General features: G+C 31.2%; 3 protein-coding genes across 7 annotated transcripts; 2 read left to right on the forward strand and 1 right to left on the reverse strand.

Moving 5' to 3' along the window:
• Nucleotides 1–9,057: 9,057 nt before the first annotated feature.
• Nucleotides 9,058–10,967, forward strand: ACD2 (accelerated cell death 2 (ACD2)). Its single transcript, XM_020369518.3, has 2 exons — nt 9,058–9,431; nt 10,238–10,967. Exons 1-2 carry the CDS (start codon nt 9,096–9,098, stop codon nt 10,847–10,849), a joined length of 948 nt encoding a protein of 315 aa, XP_020225107.1. The 5' UTR covers nt 9,058–9,095; the 3' UTR covers nt 10,850–10,967.
• Nucleotides 10,968–13,136: 2,169 nt separating this feature from the next.
• Nucleotides 13,137–17,112, forward strand: LOC109806956 (phosphatidylinositol/phosphatidylcholine transfer protein SFH12). Of its 4 annotated transcripts, none has more exons than XM_020369496.3 (12): nt 13,137–13,370; nt 13,468–13,539; nt 13,654–13,682; nt 14,527–14,610; nt 14,720–14,773; nt 15,112–15,186; nt 15,412–15,465; nt 15,595–15,654; nt 15,738–15,833; nt 15,989–16,090; nt 16,180–16,260; nt 16,520–17,112. In XM_020369496.3, the coding sequence occupies exons 2-12, from the start codon at nt 13,485–13,487 to the stop codon at nt 16,808–16,810; spliced, it is 981 nt and encodes a 326-aa protein (XP_020225085.1). In that variant the 5' UTR covers nt 13,137–13,370; nt 13,468–13,484; the 3' UTR covers nt 16,811–17,112. The 4 variants fall into 4 exon arrangements, with proteins under 4 accessions (XP_020225085.1, XP_020225092.1, XP_020225080.1 ...); XM_020369491.3 differs by having other exon boundaries at nt 13,138–13,370; nt 13,457–13,539; XM_020369503.3 differs by lacking the exon at nt 13,468–13,539 and having other exon boundaries at nt 13,137–13,302.
• Nucleotides 15,595–20,346, reverse strand: LOC109806928 (uncharacterized). 2 transcript variants are annotated; one of them, XR_002240440.3, is made up of 6 exons: nt 19,820–20,346; nt 19,553–19,638; nt 19,152–19,457; nt 18,949–19,032; nt 17,541–18,197; nt 15,595–17,352 (listed from the first exon to the last, which is right to left on the reverse strand). XR_002240440.3 is itself a non-coding variant. In XM_020369459.3 (5 exons), the coding sequence occupies exons 1-5, from the start codon at nt 20,195–20,197 to the stop codon at nt 17,744–17,746; spliced, it is 1,308 nt and encodes a 435-aa protein (XP_020225048.1). In that variant the 5' UTR covers nt 20,198–20,346; the 3' UTR covers nt 17,386–17,743. The 2 variants fall into 2 exon arrangements, 1 of the variants encoding a protein (XP_020225048.1); XM_020369459.3 differs by lacking the exon at nt 15,595–17,352 and having other exon boundaries at nt 17,386–18,197.
• Nucleotides 20,347–22,041: the final 1,695 nt, after the last annotated feature.

Consider the following 22,041-nt stretch of genomic DNA (forward strand, 5'->3'; position numbering starts at 1 on the left):
ATTGGATGCTATATATATGTTATCTTATTTTGTTTTATGTTTAAGATGAATTAAGAAATTTATGTTTAACATAACTAATAAAATAATATAAAGACATGGTATCAAAGATATCGGAATATGATAACAGGGTAATAACAAGGTAAAATAAGATTAAATAACTTTTAATCCTATATAATGCTTGTACACACTCAACAATAAACTAACAAATTATGATATAATTGATAATTATATCAATATGAACTTTTTGAAAGATATCGGAACTTTTTTTTTTTTTTTGCTATTTACCAATATCACTTGACGAATTTGATGATTTATTACTATATATCAATATGAACTTTTTGTGAATATATCTATTAGTATGATGTATACTTTACACTTGAATAATTTTTTGAAAAACACATAATGGTTTTGAGTATATGCCGACAATTTGATTTTTTCTTATCCTTCAGAAAGATTAAAGGAACAAGATTCCAAATACAAACTACTGTTTAACAAAAGATAATCTTTGAGTATCTAGTGATACAAAGTGTTGGATTGGAAAGGGAAACAATTTCCACAACACCCAACTATCATCATTAATTACGAGAACCATATTTAGTCAACCAATGAAGCCAATCTGCTCCTTGATTGTCTGTCTTCACGTAGAGTGTGGGTAAAGAAGGAGAGAGTCCATTCATCATTTGTAGAAGAACAAATTTTGTTGATGATTCCCGCATGTAGATATGCCATGTGACATGTTATCAGTTACTAGTTTCAGATCCAACTCACAAATAATCTCTTTGAAACCAACCTCCCACGTACGCCAACAAGTACATCCCCAAAGCCATGCGCCACAAGAATCACGTATAAACCCCTAAAACCTGAGATCCGTGATTCACCAATAATAGAGCTACCATTTGTATTAACGTTCACCGTGTTACCAATATAGGTGGTGGTGACCAAGACACCATTTGCTAACTATTATTCCTAGAGGAAGATCTTTTCGCAACCTAGGCCTAGTTTACTACATGCATGCCAACATATACAATTTTACTATTTTAATTTTTTTAATCAACGTATAAAATAAATAGAAAACACAAAAGATAAAGATACATACTACAAATTTTATTTTTATCAAAAATTGATTCATTATTAAGGAGTATTTTTTATCACATAAGAGAATTAATCTCTTTCAAAAATTTAACAGACATCAAACGAATAAATATATTCTCCGAATCTATATTTTATATATATATGATGATTTAAACATATATATATATATATATATATATATATATTATTATAATATAATTTTTATTTTTTAAAATATATTATTTTTAAATAAAAAAATATATATGTATGTGTCAAATAGTAGTGGAAGCAAGTGCCCTACCCTTATCTCTGCCAACTGTCATATTGTAGAAGTTTTGAATAATGTCCTCCTCCATACTTGTCAAGACAATCTCTTAGAATGTGAAGTGTAGACTCCTTCAATAATATGCACCTAAAATAAAAAAAGTAAAAAAAAAATTATTTTAGTTCCTCATATTCTCAATAACTTTAATTAAGATAGTTATATAACATCAACAAAGTATAATGTAATATTTTTATTAATAAAAATATTGATAAATAAATTTTATATGATAATATTTAAAAGATTTTTTTGACAAAATTTAAGTATAAAAATTAAAACAAGTTTTTTTGAAATTATAAAAATTAAAAAAGCTAATTTTTAAATTTGAAAAATTAAAAATAAAATTATCTTAAACTTAAGGAAAAAATATATTAAGTCAAAAATATATAATAAGTTAAGAAATATTTTTTTTGTTAAAAAGAAGAATAAATAAAAGTAATTACATAATATCGTATTTTCGATTCTAAAATTAAATATTTATTTATTATTTGCTACTATTTGTCTATCCCACATAAATATTTATTTATTTTTCTAACTTGAAGATGAACATTGAAAGGCAATAAATAGGTGTAATTATCCTCACGTAAATGAGCATGGGTGGCATTTAGATGTGACCCTTTTAATTCAAAGTAGTATGCCATGTGACTTAGTCAACATTGATGATATTATGAAAACATTAAATTTAGAAAGCTATAGTATTTGATTATTGTGCTCCACTTATGGCTTACCTTGATCCCAATCCCCAAACGTATTTTCTACTCATCCATGCTTATTACCATTGACTTCCACCTTCCATGTCTTCGTCAACGTCAAAATAACACAAAACAAAATACTATTTTACGTTATCTCCATAAATATAAATTCTCCTCATGTCGTGCGCGCCACCGTTTTTGTCTTTTCTTTTCTTTCAACTCTTTCATTTTTCTTTTATAGTGTCAATAAATTTAAACCCACTAGTAGTTTAGTTTATTCTATTCACATATTAAATATTTACTTTATATAATTAAAATTTATAATAAATTATTTGTATAAATAAATATCATATTAAAATATATTTAACTAAATAAATTGTATTATATTTAAAATTTTGTATTATAGTGTGATACAAAGTTATTTTAATTATTCATAATTTATTTTAAAATATTAAAATTTAATTTAAAAATAATATAAAAAGATAAATTAAAACAGATAAAATGTTTATAAAATTCCTAAAAATTATTTTTAAAAAACTCTAATTAATAAACAGTTTCTAAAATTACTTTCATAAAAATTATTTTTATTTATATATCGATTATTTCTTTTTCATCTAACAGGTGAAGAAGTTATTATTATTATTATTATTATTATTATTATTATTATTATTATTTCTTTTCATGAATAATATGTGTTGTTTTTGCTCAATTTCCTTTGTATTTATATTTTTTTTCATTATTTCATTTCTTACTTATAGAATGATAGTGTGGTTCTTGATAGAGAGGAAAGTCTACACAATAACAATAACTTACGCAACAAAAATTAAATCTCCTATTTGTAACATCAACAAGGGACACCAATAAAATAGAATAAAAATAGATAAATTGAATGCATAAAAGACACAAATAGTTTTAATCTTAAAAGATTCCTTAAGGTAAAACTATGTTTAATAAAGGTACAAGAGAATCTTCAATAAACACATTAAACAATATTTACAATCAATCAAAATAAATCAATCAAAATTGCTTATAAATAAGAAATAAGATAGAAAAATTTTCAAAATAGAATTATCCCTATAAGACATTTTTCTCTCACTTCAGACTTCCTATATAAGATTCAATTATTGAATATAAAACATCATAACCTACAAATTTATTGTCAAAAAATTAGTCAAATTCAATGGGAGCGAATCTTTAGTTACAATTCAATAAATGTTGTTTGGTAAATATACGACCTAAATTTCTAATTACTGTTATTTTTTTCTTCTCTCGGAATAAATCACTCTCTCTCTTTGATTTAATCCCTTTCCACTTAATTAAAAGAAACATAATAAACTTATATATTTGAGTATATTTTTCACATAGGAAAAAAGTCCATTTCACGCAGTTTTTTTGGGAAGCGATTGTATTATAGAAGAAGTAATACTAAAAATATTACAAATTTCATATTAAGACATCATTGTTAATTTATGGTTAAAGGGTTATATTTTAGTATAAAGACCAAACTAATCCATGTGGGTGTAACGTGCAACGTATGATTTTTCATAAGCATATATATAAATAGACGTGACGTGTTAACATTCACGTGCTGTGTCAGTTTCATCAACTTGTTGAGTGAAACTGTAAAGGATGGCTGAGTCAACTTCCATTAACTACAATTTTTTTTTTCAGTTTTATTTTTTTATTGTGTATTAAGAGGCTAAAAGTTCAAATTAAAAACCTTTAAAATAGAAACAATGAAATATTAACTAACAAAGGAATCTTACTCCATGAAAGAAAATTATTAAAAATATGAACACCCTCTTGGCTCTTGCAACCTCTAAAAACCTCTTGCAGTTTTACTTTTACACATTCTGGCACGTTAAGTTTTTTTATTAAATAAATACTTAATATTTTAAATAAAAATTATTTTGATTACCATTAGATAAATAAGAAATATAAATACATATTATTTATGGAAAGAAATAAGAAATATAAATACAAAGGCTAACACATGATTTGCTTAGAAACAATGCAACGTGGCTAGTATTTTACTATTACCTTTGTTCTTATAAACCCTTTTCACATTAAAAATAATAATACTACTAAAAACTTTCAACCTTATTAAGATTAGATACTAAAAAGAATTATCATGTAATAATATATATATATATATATATATTATAATAATATAATATATGTTATTAAAAATTATTTTTATTTATAATATATGATATATTATTGAAAAGTGTAAATATAAGTTATAGTGACATAAAATATATTAAATCTCATTCAAAATTAATATCGAAATTATTGTAATATATGTCAAATATAGTTTAGTGTCATATACATATCTCTATTTTAAATATTAATTAATTAGATGAGAAATGATTAAGTTAAAAAAAAGATTATTTAATGGTTGTTAAAGATTTTAAAAATAATTTAAATTATTGATAAATTTAATATTTTTAATTAAATTAACTAATTTTTTTAAGGAGTGTAATTTAGTTTTATATGTAAATTCTACATTTAAATCCTTATATGTATAAAAAGTGTTTAGAAATTGATATATGTTATTTGTCAAGTTATAATCGATGATATTGTACTTTGCTTTATAATTGGATGGAGTTTTGTTTTTCATTTTAATATTTACAAAAAAAAAAAGTTGTACATTTTATTTTAGTTCTTTAATTATAATAATAATAATAATAATTCTTCTTCTTATTATTAAATAATATAAATAAATGAATAAAAATCTGCATTTTTTTTATTCATTGTAACATTGTTAGTTTTGTGATGTTTAATTTAATTATGAGTGATTTCATGACTTGTATTGTTTAACTACTAGTTGTGGTATAAGGACTATGTAGTCCAGACACCTTATGAGTTAAGTTGGTCTATAAGGTAGTTAACTCATAGATAAATAGAGTTAGTTTCAAGAATAGTATATAAGGGTTAAAACATGAGTTTCATAAGTTCATATTTAAAAAAAAATCATAAAGAGAAGTTCTCTGGAACTTGAGAAAAACCTTTTCCCTTTCTCACTTCTCTAATTCCTCTTTTACTCTCCCTATAGTTGATTAGGTGGATTGATTGTTGATTCAAGCTTGTGAAGCTACAAATCTCAAGCCTTAGGATGTGCAAAACTTCCCTTTTCTCTCCTTTTCTTGGTTTGGATCAATAAGAGGTAAAAAAAAAAAAACTAGTGATTTGTTGATTTTTGTATTATTTGTTGAATTTCATGTTGATTTTGTTGTTAAAGTTCATATAGTTGTTGAATTTTTGTGTTAGATGGAATGCTTACCATTAGACTAAAAGTTATAGTTATTAGTCAAGACATAACTCTTTTTACTTAAATGTAATAGTCTAAGCCCCATGTGTTGACTATGACTTGACCCACTTGGGTCTCTATTATAGGATAATTGATGCCACTCAACAAACAATCTTCCCCTCATCCATTACTCCCGCTAGGAATTAAGCATGGGACCTTGGCTCTGATATTGATTGTTGGATCAAACACTTACCACTAGGACAAAAACTATAGTTATTAGTCAGAGCGTAACTCTTTCTACTTTACCGTAGTAGTCCAAGCGCTATGTGCCAACTGTGACTTGATCCACCTAGGTCTTTGTCACATGACAATTGGTGTCACCCGACAAACACTTTAATTTGATGAAGATGGGATGGTACTTGGGTTCTTGGTGGTTTGAAGTTGCTCATGAGTTGATGATGATGATTGTTGAAATGTAGTGGTTGCATGTTATTGTTTTGGTAGTTACAAATGAGTTTTACATGTTTTATATTAGTGATTTTCCTAGTAGCATGTTGATTGATTGTTGCTTTTTAGGTGGATTGGACAAAATCAATTTCTACATAAGTACAAAAATTGATATTATGTTGGGTGCACCTTCAAGGCGTCGAGTGTGACTTCAACAAGGGGTATCTGTCTTGCTTATGTTGGGTGCATGATTAGTGACTCTGAACGTGAGGAGAGAATCATCTCAAGTTGAAATCACATTGAGCGTGGTTTGAATAACGCTAAACATGAGGAGAGAGAATCATCTATACTTAGATTCACGTTGGATGCTAGTGGAGTGATATCAAACATGAGTTAGGTAGAGGCTTTTTTCCTGATTGGGTCAGTGTAGGTTATTGCCATGCAAAACACGAGAGGGTGAGAGATTTTTTACCTCAACCATGTTAGGCATGAGTAGTTTAAAATCAAGTGTGGGTGAGACAAGCAGCCTCTTGTCTTAATGGTGTCAGGTGTCTTGTGAATGGTGTCGGGTGTGAGTTGCATGACAAAAAAATTATCGTTATAAGTTGTTTTATAGTTGAATGGTGATGAATAATTTGTGTGGGTGATGATGTACGGTGATGAATCTATATGTTTTAAGTTGATACAATGATGTTTATACTATTAAGTTGTGAGATGCTAGATGACTGAGTTGTAAAGTTGTGTGCTATTTTAAGTTGCTTAAGTTGTTAAGATGTTAGACATATGGTGAAGATACATGTCTTTATTGAGATACATAAAAGTTAGAGGAGCATAAGAGTTGTTTTAGAAAACTAAATATCCCATTGTATGGATATATGCAATGGTGCTCTAATAACTCAAGTTGAAACCCTTTAGTAAGTAAGTTGACTTTTAAATAGGTAATTGTTCTAAGTTGTCTCATCTAGGTTTTATGTGGTATCTGTATCTGGGTAAAGTTGATGCATACGTGTATAAAGCGATCAACCGAGTAAAATACAAAGTTGGAGACTTAGTCCTTAACTGAGTATTGAAATGACACAGTATTTGGAGGGTAGTTGGTGGGTTAATCACATAGGTGACTTAGTGTTTCAAGCTAGTGTCGTGGTAGACTTATATTTAAGTTGTTCTACCTTGTCAGTAGTACTAAACTTTTTTAGTTTAAGTGACGAGACATGAGAAATCAAATTAAGTTGTTAAATAGGCTCTTTGAGAAACCTAACATCTAATGTGGTTGAGATAGGTCACACATTGTAATTTAGTAAGGTCTAGTCACTTAAATTATTAAACCCTAAACCCCAACAATATTAAGTTAATGATGTGATAGACTCATACCCAAACTGTTATATCTTAACATTAGTACTAAGTTGTTACTCGGTGTTGTTATTACATGTTGATTATGTTCAAAAGCTTATCCTATATTTTCCTTATGGTGGGGCTGCTATGATCATACATTGGTTTGAGAGCAAACTAGGATTAACAGGATTTGTTGGATGCTTTGGTGGTGACTAATACTAGTGGTGACTTATTTAGTTGAGGTTACTCAATTGTAGCCAAGTCTTATATAGTCGCTTGACCGATGAGTAAGGTTTATTTTGCATACTGTTATGTAGTGATGTAGATTGTATATGTATACAAGGCATGCATATAATTATAAATGGTTTTTATTTTTAACGGATTAATTTCTACCCTATACATGTATGATTTATATGATTGCCTATATAATTAGTGTATGATAATCTTAAACAAATTGTCTATTCTATTGCATAATGACTAAATTATAAGTAGTATAGTAACTAGTAAAATTGTTACATCCATACTTAACATATCATTTTTCGTTTGAATTTCCATATTAAAAAAATTATGGAACCATTATAATTTTAATTTATAAATGATAGACAATAATTTACATACTTTTTCATGTACATATTAAACTATAAAATCTTTTGATGTAGGAACTATGAATAAAGTTTTGGATACACGTATCCAACAAAAAATATGGAAGAATAAAAAACTAAAATAATTTTTTTCATAAGATTCTCCGAAATAAAAAATTAACTTCTCAATAAATTAATATGAAAAAATATCCAAATAGGTTATACAAAAATTAATTTAATTTTTAGAGAATTTTTTTTCCTCTTATAAATGTTTATACAATTTATCTAAACAAATTTGAGCAAAAATACAATGTCATACGTGATGAATTAATTTACAATTTAACCTATATTTAAGTTTTAACAACCGCAATTTTTTGTAGGTAATTATAACCGGAAATTAGCAATAAATTGTGTAGGGTACAAAAACTAGTGAATGTATATACAGAAAGAAATTATATATATATATATATATATATATATATATATATATATATAATATTGATTTGCATAAAAAAAAACAGTGATTTATATCTCTTAATTAAATAATAAAAAATAAAAAATTTCGTTGTATTTATGCTTTGGGTGTTTAGAATATTTTTATACTTTTATCATGAAATTTACTAAAGTAATTTTTTTAATTCACTTTAATTAACTTCACTACTAAACTTATATGTAATTTTTATTTAACAATTAAACATTTAACGAGACCATTTTACTATTTATTATAAGATTTAATTACCTTTTATCCTATAATATTATAAACTTTATCTTTCTGTAATTTAAAATATTTTAATTTAATTTTAATACATGCTATTTTTAATTTTAATTTTTTTAATCTTTACAATTTCATAAATTTCACTCAGTCTCACACTTATGGGCGATAAATATTAAAAAGAAACAATAGTATATATATAAACTAAAATAAATTGTTTTTAATTATAAATATTAAAAATAAAGTTTATGAAATTATAAAAATAAAAAAATACTAAATCTCACTTTAATCTTTGAAGGAAAATTACATCAACATGCTTGGTACTTGGTAGTATAGTGGATGAACTAATGGACAATTATTTTGGGCCATTGTTCAGAAATCAGAATGGGATAGACACGACACCTAGTTAGTGAGTTGAGCTTTACCTCATCAGTCATGTCCAAGTATGTAAGTTATCTGTCCTGTGTTTCTCTTATTCAGATAAAAAAAAAATCATCTTCTTTAATTCTGTAGTATAATTTTGAGATATACAAAAAAAAAAAAAAATTACTTGGGAAGCAAAAGTAATTATATTATATATGATATAAATTTTTTAATGTTCAAAATAATTACTTGGTAAATTTCTTGATAAAAAAAAATGATGAGGATTAAAAGGTGTGGGAGAAGAGTTGTGGAATAGTTGCAATTAATGATGGAAGCGAAAGTGATGATCTGTAACCATTTCCGGCATTCAGCGCTCTCTGTCTTATCTTCTTCTTTCAGAATTAAACCTTCTTCTTCTGTGTCTTGCTCTCTCATGGAGGACCAGGAGACCCACAACCATGGCCGCACCAAATTCTTGGACTTTCCCTTCGTTTCATCTTCCCACAAGAGCCTCATGCTTGATCTCGTTTCAACGCTTGAGAATCGCTTCCACTCTCAGCTTCTTCCATGCTCGCTCCCCTCTGATGTTCAGTATTATCAAAGCCACAATGGCACTGCCCAAGCTTCCCTGCATATCAGACCTGCCCATCATAACTCCCCTGTAATTCTCTCAATCCTTCATTAAATATTTTCCCTTTTTTTAATCTTACTCATGAAATTCGTTTTAGTAGCTCATGGGTTACTTAATCTTACTGTTCAGAGCATACTATGGTTGCAGATTAGCATGCTTCATGTGCTCATGGCTTCGATTCTTAGGTTTGTGTGAATGGAAATACCCTAGGCTACAAAAAACATAAAATAGATTACATAATTGGGCTGAGAATTAGGTACTCAATCTAAAGTGAGTCTCTTTAGATACAAGATTGATGTTATTTTACCGAAAATAGACAAACTCTCTTAAACACTTCTAAACTTGAATCCAAACATATTGTATGTCTCGATTAAACGATTAAATGCTAAAGCAAGCAAATGAACAATGTAGATTTCTTGTCCTTTTCTGTGTTTCAGCTTAGTCAATGGTGCTAACTTTTAGGCTATCAAAGTGTTGGCAAACTGTCTCTTTAAAATTGCAGCCTTAAGCCTTGATGGAAATGAGATCAATGATGTTTATATTTGCAATTCTTGTATATAGAAGATCAGTATTTTGGGAGCATCTTCAACTTCAAGTATTGCACGGATGGAAATAACGAGTTCCCTCTTTGTGAATGCTTGGTTTTGTTTCTCTTTGTTGTTAACCTTGTGTTATCACTGAATTTATTAACTTGTATCTGCAAATAGCTAGTTAGCTACTGCTGAAGTGCTGCCATCTAATTTTCTCCATCCTTGCAATGGATTTATTGGTGTGGAAGAAAATGGATGACAATTGTTTTGTTCTGAATTGGGTCATTTCTTTTGTCTCTGTCTCAGGTAGATTTTGTATTAGGAAGCTGGGTGCATTCTGAGCTACCAACAGGAGGGTCCTTAGATATAACAAGTCTTTCAGCCTATCTTAACAGCTCGACCGATGCACCAAATTTCGTGTTTGAAATGATCCGAAGTAGTCCAACCATGCTAGTTCTCATTCTTGATTTGCCTCCCCGGAAAGACCTTGTGCTTTGGTCAGATGATCTCAAAACTTTTTATGAGGACACTCAGCTGGACACACACAGGCAGGCCCTGGAGAGAGTCCCGGAGGTTCAACCGTACTTCTCTTCTTCCCTTTACATACGCACTGTTGCCTCTCCTACAGCCATAATGGTTCGCATTGGGACCGAAAATGGCGGAGTAGAACGCATGGAGGAGATCATCAAGGACCATTTGGACCCCATTTCAAAGCAAGTGTTGGGGATATGGTTGGATCATTGTGCTTGTGCCAAGAGAGAAGTGGGAGAGGCAGAAAGAGCTTATCTGAGAAAAAGGGATGGTCTCATTAGAAACAAGACAATCGAGATTGATCTTGGTTCAAGCTTTCCCAGGTTGTTTGGTCCAGAAGTAGCAAATCGGGTACTGGAAGCTATCAAGGAGTATTTTACTGTCTGAGATGCAAATTTATTTGGAATAGCTGGATCTACTATGTGTGTTGCATACATGTACCTAATTTGCTGTGTAGTCTATGTAAACGATTATGATTAATGATAGTTTCTCCCCCGTTATTGTCTGTGCATCAGTTTTCAGTACTCTGCTTATATATATTTTAGGGAATATGGATGATTCATATGGCAATAACACTTACCTAGTCCTTTATAGGACTTCCCTAACTCTGTAGGACTAGATTTGCGAAACGCCCCAATTAGCTTCCCTAACTAGTAACTAGTAGGAAAATTCTTGACACCTCGACTCTATTAGCATGCTTGAAAGAAACTAGTGACTCGAAGTGTGGAAATAAAATAAATCTAGTGCATGTTGTGGACTTGTGTGGTCTACCTTATATATGCAAACATCTTCCCGTAGATGCATAATTGACATAATTTCTGTAAAACAACTGTTGTATGCTTGCTTATTTATGATATAGTCTTTGAGAAGCTAGTGTTTTAACATTGCTTTCACGAGTTCGCATTCTGTGAAGCACATAGTGGCGAATATCATAAAATCCTTCACGCACTCACCAAATATATATAAAATATTATTTCCATGTATGTACGACATATAATTTTATCGTATAACTCGATTCCTCGCATGTTAATTAGCTATAAGCTAATCATCATACCTACCACTCCACAAATTTTTTTACCATATGTAAATATTAAAATCCTTAATGATATTCGCTGATGTGGTGTGTTGTGTGACGTGTCTTAGTGACACATAAACAGACACATTATCAATACAAGGAAATGATGTCATGGGCAACCTTAAACAATACAAACTTGAAAAAGCAGCACGAGCAACACGATGGGAGTAGAAGTTCACACGTGTCAATTGCTGGGATGAGTATTCAGGAGAGGAAATTCGAATATCCGGTTACAAACCTTCAAATCAAGGTCATGGCAGCAATTTGTTTTAATGAAAGAATAATAATTTTTGCTGAATTAAATACAAATACATGCATCTATTCACATATGGTTGTCCCTTATGTCTTCCCTAAAACACCCAAGGACTTGGGTTCAATTTGATTGTTGATTTGATTTTTGCGGAGAGTGAGATATCGCTTGCAACAAGCAAATTTTTGTAACTCACACGAACCTTTTATTTATAATATTTTAAGTTATTTTTTTGGATTATTATGTTATAAGTTATTATTTTATTATTTGTTCCTTTGGTATGTATCATGTGCATCTATTGATGCTTTTTCCGTTTTAATATGGGTAAACATAGCCAATGGACCTTTTTTTTTATTAGGCAAAACCTATTTGAGAACAGTAAGGTTGCAATAAAACTTTTTTTTAATATTTAAAAGAGTGTATATTTAAAATTCGAACTTATGAGATTAAACTATAACAACTTCACATCAATTATTCTAAGCACACGGTGATAAATCCAATAAACCTTGATAGTGTAGCGAACATACATAACTCTATATGGCCATTGGAGTGTCAAATGAATATTTCACTAAAATTGAACAAATAAAAAAATAGTTAATTTTTTTATTTATTTATAAATTCTTAAATTTAAATGTCATTGTTATAATGATTGTATACTTAAACGTAGTGAGAAACGTAAATATTCTGATTCTGATATAAAAGTGAGGTGAATCTCCCTTTTTAAACAAGTGAACTACATAATTCTGAATTATGAAGGTATCGATCCTTAACATGGAAAAACTTGTCATTTTGGCATCATCTATCACTATCTTACTTCTGCCCAGTTTTTCTTTTCTCTCCTCTTTCATTAGTTAGCATCTCTATTCTTAGCCATCCAAAACTTCAACCAAAAGGAAAAAGGTTATCGTATATATTTAATGTAAGCACTACATATAATGCGTTTTCATTAAATTTTCCATCTTTTCAAGATTCGGAAAACAACTGCCAAACTTATAATTTTTAAGATCAACTTTCAAATTTTAAATGAAACTTCCTAATCTCCGTATATGTACAATAAAAGCATCGGAATTTTTTATATTATTCCGTTGCACATATATTAATATTAAACTATTAATTAGGTTAATATTAATCCACGTTTAAACAAGGTCAGTGATTCGAATCATGTCTTGTGTATGCAACCGCGTTAAATCTTGGAACTAGCTATCCCACCCTTTGAAGTGCCTCCAACGTAAAAAGGAGATTAGTCACTGCTTTCAGCGGTGGATATTCCAAGGACAAACCAAAAAACTGTTAATTAGTTACCTATACAAATCAACGTCCACAAAATCCAAGCAATACTTGAATTATTTTCATTTCCTTTCCGTGTATGTTATTTTTTTCTAACAGATTCTTTGTTTTTCTTTCTAATGACAATCACTCAGTTCAGTTCAGAATTCATAGGGAAGTTGCAACGAAGTCCAAAAAACTTGCATGCTTTGTGAAGTGGACAAAACAAAGCCAGATTCTGTATGAGGGGTACCCCCTAGCCCTACCTTTTTGTGTCCCACCATCTATTGTTGAGTTAGTTTAATTTTTTGTGGACGGTACGTAGCTTCTTAAAGGACTTTAAATTTCAAAACCCAGTCACATGTTTTCCTCAAAACTTCTCAGCCAGTTAGTTTCATTCTAGTGTTATCACAGATATAAACAGCAACAACATGGGGATTAATAATCTAGAAGCTATCAAGCAGTTACAGTCCCTTATGGAAAACTGTATGCATTTAAGTAGCATTTTTATGTTCTTCTGCTGATTTCTTACTGATAAATCTCTTATATTGTTTCTTTGTTTTTGTTTTTTTTTTAATATATTTTTCTCTCTTGATGTAGTGGATGAGCAACAGAAGAAAACATTCCAGGTTTGCCTCTTCAGTCTCTTAGTTTTACTTGATCTCAGTAGAAGTAACTTGATGAATGCATCTGATCATCTTGGATAAAATAAGTCACCATAATTTCTATATTAAAAATTTCAGTTGGTGTGGGAGTTTTGAACTAAAAAATTAAAAATTTTGCTGCTAAATTGATCTTAATCATCAGTACCTCGCTGGTGCCAAGCTGTGAACATTATGATAATAGATGGTGTCTTCCACCTTGTCATATATTTGTCTGGCTTCGGGTTCTGCCTAAAGTCTTCAAGAAAATCATTCTGAATTTTAGTGATCATGTATTAATATGGGTGAAAGCGGAGGAAATGGATGCATAGGGTGAAAACTTTGCAATGCAAATAACTTATGTATCCAATATATATGGATAGAGTTTTGTCCCCATACTTTTAGTCCTAATAAAAATGATAACTCTATGTATAACACGGAAAAGAAACTTTGATCCTTGATTAAGTAACATAATGCCTACGACTTTTAGTTAAATGATCCATTTTAACATAATAGAATACTATGAATTAGTAAATTTTCCTTTTATTTCTTTTTATGTATTATTTGACTTTTGACTAGTTATCAGGAAGAGAAAATTGGCCCCCTTTAAAACAAGAGTTTAGTTTTGGGGTTGGTCAACAGCTCTGGTTCACCGTGTTTCATTGGATAAGTCAGTATTATAGTGTGGACTGTTTGGTTCATAATATAATTTATTTCTATTTAATTTATGTTTACTAATGAGAGTAAATTATTACAATTCTTTTGGTCCTTTTAGCTTTGATCACGTGTGTTTTCTTTGTTCTGACCTGAAAGCTTGTTCTTTATATTTCAGAATATGCACCAGGGCTATCCAACAGAAACATTAGAACGATTTCTCAAAGCAAGGGACGGGATTGTTGTCAAGGCACATAAAATGGTTAGATTGTGTGAGCTTTTTGTTGGATTTTTTCCCAAGTTGATTGCTTAATAGAGTCATGCTTGACTCTTGAATATAAACACTTTGCTCATTGTTTTAACTATTACAGTTAGTTGATTGTTTACGATGGAGAGTGGAAAATGAGATTGACAATGTTTTAGCGGTGAGTTCCTTTACTGCACATATTAGCATTGTAATAATATTTATGATATTTGAACAATATATCTTAAATGTTAATTAAAGCAGTTAAGCAATCAAAAGTTACACGGGTGGAGATAAGGATGCACATGCATGTTATTGCCAGAAATATAAATGCTTTGTTATTTGACATAGTCGCTGGAGTTATTTGACATACTTTCTTATTCTTATTCAAATCTATACATCATAATTTTTGCATAAAATTGATGTCTACCATATTATTTTTCGATCATTGTGAATTTATGAACATAAATGTGTTATTGTGCTTCGTTGTTGAATTTTACCTTCTTTTTTTTATAACAGAAACCTATACACCCTGATTTGTACAGACGTTTGCGAGATTCTCAACTTATAGGAATGTCTGGTTTCTCAAAGGAGGTATTTTGTGCTTTAGATAGATCTCGTATAAGTTTTGATCTCAGCCATAACTTTTTTTTGTTTTCCCTCCTACTCTCATGTTGCATTGTTGCTATGTGTAAGAGATGACATCTTTGTGTAGGATTTGTATAAGCATGGTAGATGATGATCAATAAGATGCCATCTCTTATATACAGTTACATACATGGTTGCTAATTTATTTTATTTTTGGCTGAATTATGCCAGGGCCTACCTGTCATTGCTGTTGGTGTTGGGCTCAGCACATTTGATGAAGTTTTTGTAAGGACCTCATACCTTTACAATTCATATGATACATAAGTGCTGCTGGTCTAGCCATGTCTCTTAATTTGGCATTTGAACTAATTTTATATTTTCTATGATGTTAACTTGCTAGTTGTGTTTGTTCAGGACAAATACTATATACAGTCGCACATCCAAATGAATGAATACAGGGATCGAGTGATCTTGGTGAGTTTTTAGAGTTTTTCTTTTTTTTGTTGACCCTCAAATTCTCTGCCACCCTGATTGTTAATTTGGAGTTCCTGCTGTAGCCAACAACCACAAAGGATCATGGGCGACACATTGATACATGTGTGAAAGTGTTGGATATGACTGGTTTAAAATTCTCTGCACTGAACCAATTGAAAGTATGCCAGTAATTCAGAAACTTCTTGTTTTCTTTCTTTCTCTTCATATTTTTTCATGATAGTTCCTTGTTTGGGTATTACCGTGGTTTCTTTTCTCAATCTCTCAATCCACTAGATGCTTTCCTAGTTTACACTTTCTGTTTGACTACCTCCAGCTTTTGACTGCTATATCAACAGTAGATGACTTGAACTACCCAGAAAAGACAGACGCATATTATATTGTTAATGTTCCATATGTATTCTCAGCATGTTGGAAGGTTTGTGGCAGTGTTTATGTTTGAGGAGTTTGGACTTTTCAGTTATCGTTCAAAATCTAAGCTCTTCTCACTTCAATGACAATTGGCAGGTTGTAAAGCCTCTTTTGCAAGAAAGAACAAGGAGGAAAGTCCACGTGCTGAAAGGTTGTGGCATGGAGGAATTGCTGAAGGTAAACATTAGCATAACCTTGGCTTTAACTATTTGCTTCACACCTCATTTGGTAAAGTCATTAAATAAAGTTAAGTGCAGCTCTTGAATTGTGCTTCACACCTAAACTAAGTCCATCTTAATTATTCTTGTTAATAATTAATCTGTTATGGAAACTGGAAAAACAGCACTACCAAATTGAATTTTTTCATTCTTACTAGATATGTTGCAACTGCTAGGGGCTTGACATACTCAACAATGTTTTTAAAACTTGTGAACAGGTAATGGACTATGCATCCCTCCCACATTTTTGCAGAAAGGAGGATTCCAGGGTACCCCGACATCTTGTAGCTGAAAAAACCGAAAATTGTTTCTCAGTTAATCATGTCTTCCATAGACAACTCTACAATTACATCAACCAGCAAGCTATATTAATGGAGTCCACATCACCAATCAGACAGGATTCTTTCCATGTAGACTTACCAGAGCCAGACCCAGATGATGCCAAAATCGCCAAGACTATAGAAAATGAGTTCCACAAACTGGAAATTCAGAGTGGCCTTACCAACTAACAAAATAGTGCTGCAGTTCATGCTGCATCATGATCAGTACAACCTGGAGAATCCTGATTATACTTTTTTGGTGGAGCCAAGCTTAATTGTTGAGTACATCAAGTTCTTTATAAACCACCTGGAATGATGGTCATGTAACATTGGTTTACTGTCGGAACATAAAAGTTACACTTCTTCCGTTAATTAACACTATTTATACAAAATGTACATCTGTGTTCAGAACCGTGTCTGAGACATTGTTACACAATATACCATTCATCAGGGTTACCATAATAAAAGTTGAAGAAAGTATTTTTCCTCAAGTGTCATTTGTCCTGCAACATTTTTTTTATTATCCTCTTGCAAACTACAACTTATTTTCTCAATAAAACTCACGATCCCCATCTATTCTTGACACAACATTTGAGAAATTTCTTTATCAATAATCATGTTCTATATGGTTTAATTTTCTGTTCCCAACAAGGGTAAAAGACTCTGGACATGCTGCATTCTTTTATATCAAGTGTTTCATCTTCATAAGTCCCATCCATGACTGTTGTCACCTGTACCACACAAATCTACGATTAACTAGCAAGTTCGAGGAAAACCAAATCTTTACATTTAATTGAGAAAAGGTTATAAATCAAATTCTGCCTAAACAAACTGTTAAAATATTTAATTTGAATATTCTGAGGCTAAGGTTTCATATATGTACAGAATAAGCTAAGTGGAAAATTATAAGTGCCTCAACCATTAAATAATAATACTCTGCAAGCACATGCAATAAAGCGCACACATCCAGATTAAAGATTGAGCTCCACTGGTTTCCCTGTATGTTCAGTAAGGACTGATCTAAAGAAGAACCGCACTAGTATCAGACATGAAGCTAATATCCAGATATAGTAAAGCTTAAGTATCTGAACCACTTAATAACGCTGCCAAAGTCGATTCCTCTTATCTCAATTGTTTGTAGCAGTTATAGGCAATCGCAACAGACACAGCAGCACAGACAACAGCAAGGGCTGCATAAGTATCTTCCTGCTCCCAATCAAGCCAAGTAGTCATGGATGGAAACTTGCGCGAAGCTCCTTTGCCACTACTGATCCGAGAAATCACAGTTTCACTGCTCTTATTATCAGCTGAGAGTTTTGCCTGTGTCTCAATGACATCAGGGTCCTTTCTCTTTTCCACTAACACATGATTCTGACGGAAAGAAGGGTCTCCATTTGATTGGCAACAGACAACTTCATTTGATTGGCAGCAGTTCACTCCAATTGATTGGCAGCTCACAAAATTGTCTTGAGGCCTACACACTTGAGTGCTTTCTTCTAAATCTCTTAAGCCATTCAGCAGAAGCCTCTGTTCATGCTTTTTCTGCTGTTCGTCCACTGATAAACCCATCTGACCCCTGATGTATGAAAAAAGTATCAACAAACAGTTAGTAGAGTAAGAGTCCCATTAATGTTAGTGTTGTGATCTTGGAAAAGGAAAAAAAAAAATTAGAGCAAATTTAGTGTTATCAATTATATTAACCAACTTCCTTAATCCTAGTGAATTAGGTAATTGGGTCTTGCAAAAGGATATTATCTTTTGACCATGTAAAGAATTTTAGCATGCCAATTTCAGAAGAGGAAATCTGTAACCTGACACATCAATTTTTTTCCATCACAGAAGGTGGTGACAGAAAGAGAGGCCACTGAAAAGTTAAGGGTGAAGCTAGGGTTTCTGAAAATTCTGAGATGGAGAGAGGAATAACAATAGTATAGAAGTTATCCATCATACATATACTTCATTTTGTAATGGCTTAAATTTGAAGACCAAGTCCTCGGTGAGGAAAACATGCTTTATGATGTCAATTAATTTGTAAAAAGAAAGTTTAAACAGTCAACACAGAACTGGAAGGTCACGGATTCTATTTAGAGGCATGAGGAGCAAAACTATCATACCATCGGTTAGAGGGTATGAAGTTGGCACTTGTTGCCTGACCACAATTTCAATTTGAAAATTCATAAAACAAAATGGTAATACTCCAAGATTCAGGATAACAGATACAAAAGGCACAATTAAACCATTGATTTGTCTATTATAGTAAGGAACTTAAGGACACAACCCATTGGTCAAAACAGTATAGAAAATAAAGCATTACAGGAAATAATTACCTCCATAGTGAATCTAAGATCTCCCCTTTTACGATATGATGTTGAAGCAATAAAGGTACATCATCCGGGGTAACATAACCATACCTGCATAACATTGTTATTGAGGAGAAAATTAACCAGTTAAATAACCAATGGTACAATGGTATGACAAAGACTTAAAACAATAAATAGAAATTGTCACAAAAAGCACTCCCATTCCTTACCAGTGCCCAGTGACTTCTCCATTCATGCTAGGTCCAAACACAATGACGTTTCCTGCATACTGACTTCCCCCAATGTGTGAACACGGGCTTACAAACACTTTACCTTGAAGACCATGCAACTCTATTTCCTCCCTGAATCTACTGACCAAGACAGGTCCACAAACCCCGCATCTGCGATCACGGGATCCATGTGAACACACAAAAATATAAGAACCTCTCAAAGCCTCAGGGGTTCCGGGAAGCCACTCCCCATCCTTCACAAGAACCTCTTCCACAAACGTCTCAACATCAAAATGCGTTAACCTCCTGCAATTCCACTAAAACCTGTTGAACAAACGATCTAAGAAGAGGAAAAGAAAAACCAACGACAAAACAGAGCCTCTAAGATCAGCAGCACTAACCTGTATCTAACCATGTCAGGAAAGATCAACACATCCCCATTAGATGTCTCAGTTCCATCATGACCCTCACATATCGTTAACCGAGTCTAGTAAAGTAAAGAGAATAAATCACAAGTCCATCACAATGTCAAAAAATATGGCGTAACGATTGTTTGAAGATCCCACATCGAATACTCATACAACGAAAAATAGAGTATATAAGTGTGCAACCCTCGTTTTAACACATCGTACGAACAAAATCGAAAAGAGAGGAACAGTAGTGAGTACCTCCTTCTTCATCTGACTCTTTCTTGCGACAACGGCGGCGTAGAGCAACCTCGGCAAGCGATCGAACTCTGCCGCTTCTATTCGCGGTGGCCAGACGCGAGGGTTCTTATAACAGAGGAAGACGTGGCGTTGGTAGAACTCGACGGAGCCGGAGAGGGGGTTCTGACGGAAATCAGGACGGTAGAATCCGAAGTCGGGATCAGCGGCGGCGGCGTCACCGGCGGAGAGGAGGCCGTCGTTCTGGAAGCTTCCGGAGGCGCTTCTGGGGTCGGCGAGGTAACTGTCGAGTTGGTCGGAGACGGTGATGGGGGAAGAATGAGAAGAGGAAGAAGGGATTGTGAATGTAAGAGACTCATCTCTCTCTCTGTTACTCGCCATGTCAGACCAAAACCACGCTTCAGTGATGAGTGATGACTGTCTCTCTTTCTACTTCCACGAATCGAATACAGGACCAGGCCAGGCTCCGTTCCTCTGCGCCTCGGACTACCATTTCTAAGTGTTCCTTCCTAATGTCACACGTGTCTCTCAGGGTCAGGGGCTTCCAACCAACGGTCCAATGCACAAAATTTTGGGAACCCCCGTTTTTTCCCTTTTTATTTAATATCATATACCGTAAGATCCAAATATTTAAAATCAACATTTATTATCTACTAAAGGCTAAACCTTTCTATTTCTCCTTCCAAATCTTTATTTTTCTACGTAATCTTTCTGTTCATGGATAGGGTTCGTTACACTTTTACAAGGACCTCAATGTCATTTGAAATATATTTTTATTTGAAATTTTTGTCAATGCAACAAATGAATTCTTTTTTCTATAATTTAAATTAGATAAAAGGTTAAAAAAAATTCTTAAATATTTTTGTCGATTTCATTTTTAAATATATTAAAAATTAATTCACAAATAAATATAATAAATGAAAATTGAATTATATAAAAAATTTTAAAAAAAATATTAAAAACATTGTTGTTAAAGAAAAATTCTTAAAAATTCATAGTTTATGTTAGTATATAAGTTGATGAATTAAATTTTATTTAAGTATTTATTATAACAATATACTTATTTTTGTCTCCATTTAAATTATTCATGAACATTTATTCTCTTTTATTATATTTTAATTTTTTTAACCAACGTATTTCTTAGGAGTAAAATAAAAAATATTTATAAAAAATAATTGTCTACTCAATCAATGATAACTACTCATTTATTTTTGTAATCAGTCTCTATTTTTATTTAAAACTATTTTAAACATAATTAGCTATACATATCTAATTTGACCTACATATTAAAATCTGTATTATTTTTATATTATATTATATTTTTAAATGAAATTCATAGAGACATGAAACGTCTCTCTTAGCTTTTTTTTTGTTTGTTTTTTAAGAAAAAATATATGTAAGTATTGCTTGATTTATTGTGAGGGGCTATATAACTATGATTAGATTATCTTTCTTGGCCCCCTTCATCCACCAAAAAGAAATATTATCATTCTTGTGATTAGGCGGTGCTTTTACGGGAGGCAGCATCTTATTACCTAATATACAATTATAATTTTAGTATAATGGATGTAGATATAGTATTGTTTGTTGTTTGCCGTGCCAACCATTAACTAGACCCTTGATCGTTACATGACACCAATGTGTTCCGTCATCCAAACATGCAAACAATCTATAATCTAAAATAAATTTTAATAATCTTGTCTTAATATTTTTTTAGTCTTTCCCATTTTATTACAAAAAAATTATTTTTTTACAAGTAAAACAACAAAAAAAAACTATTCCTCACCAGATATCCCGAGAGTTTATTGGTCCTCTTCTTCCATGGTCAAATTACCTAATTATATATATATATATATATATATATATATATATATATATATATATATATCGGTGCCTTAAATGTAATTTCTTTAATTTTTATAATGTCTTTTTGTAACATGTTTTCTAGAAAGAAAAACTGCTTGAAGCAACATCTCATCTTTGCCTCAAAAATACAGTTTTTCTATTCATCAAGAAGAAAATTCAAATGCATTTCTGTAATTTTTTTCTCAGATAAATTTTATGTATATTTGGCCAAATAACTTGAGTCAACTATCCATCTAGCAGAGTTCACATGAAACTTTTCTACTTATATGCAATGTTTAAAAGAGTAATAAAAGTATTTTATTTTATTTTTCGATATATATATGAATTGTTTTACCAGCACTCAATGAAGCATCAAATAA

This window comes from Cajanus cajan, chromosome 9 (genome assembly GCF_000230855.2).
Source record: "Cajanus cajan strain Asha chromosome 9, NIPB_CcT2T_4, whole genome shotgun sequence".
NCBI classification, from domain to species: Eukaryota; Viridiplantae; Streptophyta; class Magnoliopsida; order Fabales; family Fabaceae; genus Cajanus; species Cajanus cajan.

Bases quoted from the DNA above. Each gene is read 5' to 3' on its own strand.
- LOC109806928 (XM_020369459.3), bottom strand. From the start codon at position 20,197: ATGGCGAGTAACAGAGAGAGAGATGAGTCTCTTACATTCACAATCCCT. The intron at 19,639-19,819 runs GTACTCACTACT...TTACTTTACTAG, and splicing joins AGAGTCAGATGAAGAAGGAG to ACTCGGTTAACGATATGTGA. The intron at 18,198-18,948 runs GTAATTATTTCC...TTCATACATCAG, and splicing joins ATCTTAGATTCACTATGGAG to GGGTCAGATGGGTTTATCAG.
- ACD2 (XM_020369518.3), top strand. From the start codon at position 9,096: ATGATGGAAGCGAAAGTGATGATCTGTAACCATTTCCGGCATTCAGCG. The intron at 9,432-10,237 runs GTAATTCTCTCA...TCTCTGTCTCAG, and splicing joins CTGCCCATCATAACTCCCCT to GTAGATTTTGTATTAGGAAG.
- LOC109806956 (XM_020369496.3), top strand. From the start codon at position 13,485: ATGGGGATTAATAATCTAGAAGCTATCAAGCAGTTACAGTCCCTTATG. The intron at 15,834-15,988 runs GTATGCCAGTAA...GACTACCTCCAG, and splicing joins CTGCACTGAACCAATTGAAA to CTTTTGACTGCTATATCAAC. The intron at 16,261-16,519 runs GTAAACATTAGC...ACTTGTGAACAG, and splicing joins GCATGGAGGAATTGCTGAAG to GTAATGGACTATGCATCCCT.